At 31.1% G+C, this 5,624-nt stretch overlaps 1 protein-coding gene across 7 annotated transcripts in view; it reads right to left on the bottom strand.

Annotated features, from left to right (window-relative positions):
- Window positions 1–5,624, bottom strand: part of LOC106458278 (kinesin light chain-like) — a 93,047-nt gene that overhangs the window by 58,175 nt on the left and 29,248 nt on the right. For all 7 annotated transcript variants that reach the window (XM_022384440.1, XM_022384436.1, XM_022384437.1 and 4 more), the window contains one exon: window positions 5,096–5,192. In XM_022384440.1, the coding sequence (XP_022240148.1) occupies window positions 5,096–5,192 (97 nt within the window). The remainder of the gene's footprint in view (window positions 1–5,095; window positions 5,193–5,624) is intronic.

The raw sequence follows: 5,624 nt of genomic DNA on the forward strand, positions 1-5,624 counted from the left end.
TCAATAATATCCAACTAAACAATCTTTTTATATCATGACAACACTATCACAGTTTATTTCTTTTTTATAAGTGACAAAATAACACAGCTGAAAATATTCCTTTCTTAAGGTAGAATTAATGCTAAGTAATGAAAACACATGAACAAAGTCAAAATAAATTTGTTCATATAAAATTAAAACAAAAAACAGGCTTCACATGGTTTTCTTTTAACATTATAAAAAGAGGTTTATTGTGCTCATGAAACACTGGTGCTGTGATTTTTATTGAAAGTATGCATGAGTATTGTTATAGCCTAATGTACAAATTGTAACAGGGTTTGTTTTTTCCACAAATTACAGAATATTATAATTGTAAACATTACTCTCATTAAAAATATATGGAACAAAGACACAAAATTAAGTCAAATACACTCTTGATGTCAAAGTTGATGTTTCAAAACTAGGCCCTTCTCCGGAATCCGTTACTATACAAATACTAGTATCATCATGAGAATATTGTAATATATTAATGCGAGATAAATGTGTCAATGTGATTGAAAACACTAATAATGTAATACAGATTAATAAAGACAAGGTATTAATTGATGACCTACTGTGAACAAAATATTAGGAAAAAAGTAGTATATTTAAAAATAATAATTTAATCTGAGAAGGCTATTGTTAAAGAATTATGGAAGAAAAATGCATGATTAGCATATCAAACTGGAAGATGATAAGGCCTAAATACAAGAAAAATTAAATGTAATAAATAATGAAGTAACTAATATACATAAAGTAGTACAATATAAAAAGAAATTATGAAATAGTAAATAGCAATTAAAATCATCATAACAGACAATTTCAGAATCAGTCTTAATTCCAAATTCAAATTTATGAAAAAAAAGGAAAAGGAGAAAAAGAGTGAGATATAAATAAAAGTTTTTCTGTTTTATTCTCCTCACTGGAAGAAAGTGTTCCAAAGTTAAAAACAAGTCTGTCTTTCCTGTAAAATGGTGCATGCCTTAGAATAACTGGATGTTGGTGGGAAATACTGATGGTTAGGAGGTTGTGTAAAATACACGAGCCTGTTGCAATAGGGTTAAAGTTATATTTATGCAGGTTAACTTGAAACAACATAACTTTAGCACTTTGTGGTAAACTCTGTATGTGTTGTTTGCACTGTCATTTATCTCTGACCTAGAGTTGTATTAAAGTTCAAAAGTCTACCTAAATGGAATGTTTGTTGGACTGTTAAAAGGCATTAATGGTTAGACTGTTTAGTAGAAATTTATAAGTATATCATAATATGTCAATATAAAACAAACTTTTATCATTACATCCTAGTTCAGCAAGAATTTCACATGGTAATACCTAAGTTCTTCATGTAAGCATAAATAGGCACTATTTGATTTGAATATGCCAACCTTGTGTCTTTACAATATTAAGGTTTGGTTTGAATTTCACGCAAAGCTACATAAGGGCTATCTGCACTAGCCATCCCTAATTTAGCAATGAATGATTAGAGGGAAGGCAGCTAGTCATCATCACCCACTGCCAACTCTTGGGCTACTCTTTTACCAACGAATAGTGGGACTGACCGTAACATTATAATGCCCCCACAGTTGAAAAGGCAAGCATGTTTGGTGAGACAGGGATTGCGAGTGAAGTTCCCCTAACCACCTGGCCATAGAGGGTCAACAATGCTAATCAATAAGCAACTGTTTTCTTTATAAGCAATATGGACATTAGTGCATTATTATATATGTCAGGGGTTCCCAAACTTTTTCAGTATAAGGCCCAAGGGTTTGGGACCCCTGATCTACATTGTCCAACATAACACCTCCTGGATGAGATGATGATAGCTTCAGACCTATTGTTAATGTTAGGTCTTCATATGTCAAGTTATTTGTTATGAAGAGTCAAGAAAAAACCCTGAAATACAAACTTCTAAATGCACTGACCTCTTATATTTTTTAAAATAAAAAAAATTCAGAAATGGTACTTGGGAATATACAGTCAATTGGGTTACTGAGTCTTCCTCCTCCTTCTTTCACCTAAGTTGTATGTTAGTGTGATAAGTAAATGATCTCGATAATTATATGATGATAACATTGTGGGGGCAATTTTAATTACTGTCCACACATAATATACAAGATAATTAAAATTTGTTGATTTAAAAGGGGGGAATAGGGATTGTCAAAAAGTAGGCTTGAAAATATAATATTTGCATTTTGATTCAACTTGTTTCTGTACTTTTTTGACAATCCCTATTCTTTTTAAATTCTAAGTTACATACATGCATATGCATTCGGTTGAATGTTACATGTTTTTCAACAGCTTACTGCTGCATTGGCTTTTTTTTCCACCCAACCATCAGCTAGGTGGTTTTGTGCCTGAGGTTTTGTGTTTAAACACTCATTTAACAAGCAAAGTATGAATATCAGTATAATATCACCACTCATGAGATTGGCGAAATCTACTATGGTAATTGTTTACTGTTAGAAAACTCATGGAAAACAATGTAGAGACAAAGTACAACAGTGGACTCGAGAAACAATGAAGAACAGCGAACTCGAGAAATGATGAATCCTCAACATGGCAGTTTCCAATTAATGTGCTATAAGTTGCACAGATTATTTACCAATAATTGTTCATTAGTAAAACACCAATTTTTTTAAGTGGTGAAAAGTGAAGGGCATAGAGAAATTCTCCAGGGCAAAAAAACGAAGGTGCTTGAATTAATTTTAAAACTACTATATGATGCACTTAATACTGTATTCATTACTATTGTCCAGGTTTCAGTAAAATATTTGTAGCCTTTTTTCTGTTGCAGCTTTTAAAACTATAATCAATAATAGTAAAGCTGGAGACACTATTATAAATATACACCTTGTTTACTCTAACAAAATGAAACATTTTCGACTAGCATAACTGTACTTAAATGGTTTCAAAGAGCTTATGTTGGTAGCAAAGAGAACTTAGAAAATTTCAGAGGGTGGAAATCTCAACTTTGAAGAATCAACTTAACAATAGCCCTACAACCTTTGCAGGAGCTTGTTTAGTAGCTGTGCATAGGTTTTGGCAAAGTATACCTAGCCGTTTTTCCTGTAGGCTTTAGTGCTTGAATAGCTTTAAAGGAAAACTTGGCCAGTAGTGATGAAAAAAACTGATAAAATATCCCCTTCCCTTTCAAGAATCAGCATAAAAATAGTACTATGACCTGCACAGGAGTTTTTTTTATTCACAACCATTTTTTTTGTAGGCTTGTGAAATAATAATAATATGAAGAACAACTGGATGAATTTTGTCTAACAATCAGAAAATCAACTTTTTTGCTATTATCAATATTTTAGCAGCCTTAGCCATTGGGAAAGAAGATCTTGAGTGTTGTTTCAATAACAAGTTTGCTTTTTAAGGTGGTTTTTGCCCAAATGTTCTATTAGAATTTTTGTGAAATTCTTGGGCTATCTGTATTATGAATAACTTTTGTGGTTCATGATAATAGGTGGGCAAACAATGATATATAAATCATTGTTTGCCTACCTATCATTATGAGCTTACTTGTACTTGTAACTTTTGTCTTGTGCAATGTTGTATTTTTTGTTTTGCTTACGTGTGGTGTGGTGTAAGAGTTGCAGGGGTGAAAGTTATTTACACCAATTTCTTCACCAATACCCAAGATATAAAAAACTGATAAAATCTCTACTCTTTCAAAAATCAATATAAAAATAGTCCTATGACCTGTGCGGGAGTTTTTTAGGAGGTTTGCCTTGGTTTGAATAAACTATTCATAGCCATTTTTTCTGAAGGCTTGTGAAACAAGAATAATGTGAATAATAATAATATAAAGAACAAATGTATGAATTTTGTGTCACAATAAAAAAAATCAACTTTTTTGCTAATTCTTAGCAGCCTTAGAAATTGAAATAAAAGGTTTTGAATGTTGTTTCAAAAACAAGTCTGCTTTTTAAGACATTTTTTGCCCATATGTTCTATTAGAATGTTTGTGAAATTTCTGGGGGAACCCAATTATGAACCACTTATCGTGGTTCATGATATAGTAAGTAATTCAATTTTTTATAGAGAAATTAAATCATTTCTTTAAAAGTATCCAGACTAGAGCTGGGTGATTAGTTGTATTTACTAATGAATTAACTGATGGCCCCCATTAATTGGTAACATTCAATCAAATGATCAATACAGCGATCCTGAAATCATGGTACATACAAGAAAAAAAAAGCTGGTGTTGAGTGTTGCCAGCCGCTTGCTTTCCCTCCAGTCAGCAGTTCAAAAAGAAGAAAGTAATAAAAACAAAAGTTAGTGGTAGGTACTGCCAGACACTTATCTACCCTCTACATAGCAGTTCAAGAAGAAAAAAATTTAAAAAAAAGAACTTGATGGCAGGTAAAATAGGGTGAGCAAGTCTAGAAGCAATGGGAATCAAACCCCCAAACCTCAAATTATGAGCAAACATACACACACCCACATTACCATAGCTGAACAAACTTATCTTAATGCTCTACCAACAAACAAACATAAGAGCAATATTTTAATTATCTAGATAGTTACAATAATCAAAAATAGTAATAATTAGAAACCATAAATTCAATTAATAGATTGTTGGAATAACCAAAAACACTTATTTCAATTAGTTGATTGTTTTGTAAGAATTGATATAACAAGAATTTTGATTAATTATTTTTATGCAAATCCATTTAGCCATAATATTGATTAATCATTTTCTTTACATGACACTAATCAGCCAGTGCTCATAAGTAATCAATTAAGTCACCCAGCTCTGACCCAGACATATATTATCTTTAATGTAAACATAATGCTAAATTTAAGCATCACTTATATGTAGTTTTTACTAAAATTATTTTTACCATAAATACACATTTACACAAAGCTTGAAAAATCTTGTAAACACCATAATTATTCTACTGTAAACCATGCATTGCAAAAGTCACATATTTTCTATCCATTTATAATACAATTTAATAAATGAAAAAACAGTTTATTTTGATCAATTTCTCTTCTTGAATTCAACCTATAAATTGTTTTATGTCAAAACAGGATAAAATATACATACATATAAAAGAAAAAACATGTTTACCATCATGATGACAAGTATCATCATCATCATCAGGGAATCCAAGATCCAATGGAGCATCACCTGAAGATTTCTTTTCACTGCCTGATTCAGTCATTGCCTGGAACATTCAAACATTCAATGTCAATAGCTAAACTCTTTCACACTGAAGCAAAATCAGTGACACAGAAAAATAACCGAATGAAGGACATTTTACAGAAAGCCAGTTATCAACTATGTTTTATTAATGGACTAACTTCCTATACTGGCCTTCTAGACACAGTGTTTTTTCTTTAAATTGTGTCAATATTAAACAGCTTAAATATTGAATAGGTATAATCTCACAACTTCAAAGCACAGTACACTTACACTTCTATCTCACTCACACACAAAAAAAAAGAGGTGGAATTATATTTTTAATATTAGAGACAGCAGTACTTCCTTAAATATTTATGGAGTTATCAAGTTCCAGGACATAATTTTTTATTTGTTCCATAAGATGAATCCACAGATTATTAATTGGAAATATCAATATAATTATATTAGCTGTGTA

The sequence above is a fragment of the Limulus polyphemus genome, unplaced genomic scaffold (genome assembly GCF_000517525.1).
Source record: "Limulus polyphemus unplaced genomic scaffold, Limulus_polyphemus-2.1.2 Scaffold438, whole genome shotgun sequence".
Classification (NCBI taxonomy): Eukaryota; Metazoa; Arthropoda; class Merostomata; order Xiphosura; family Limulidae; genus Limulus; species Limulus polyphemus.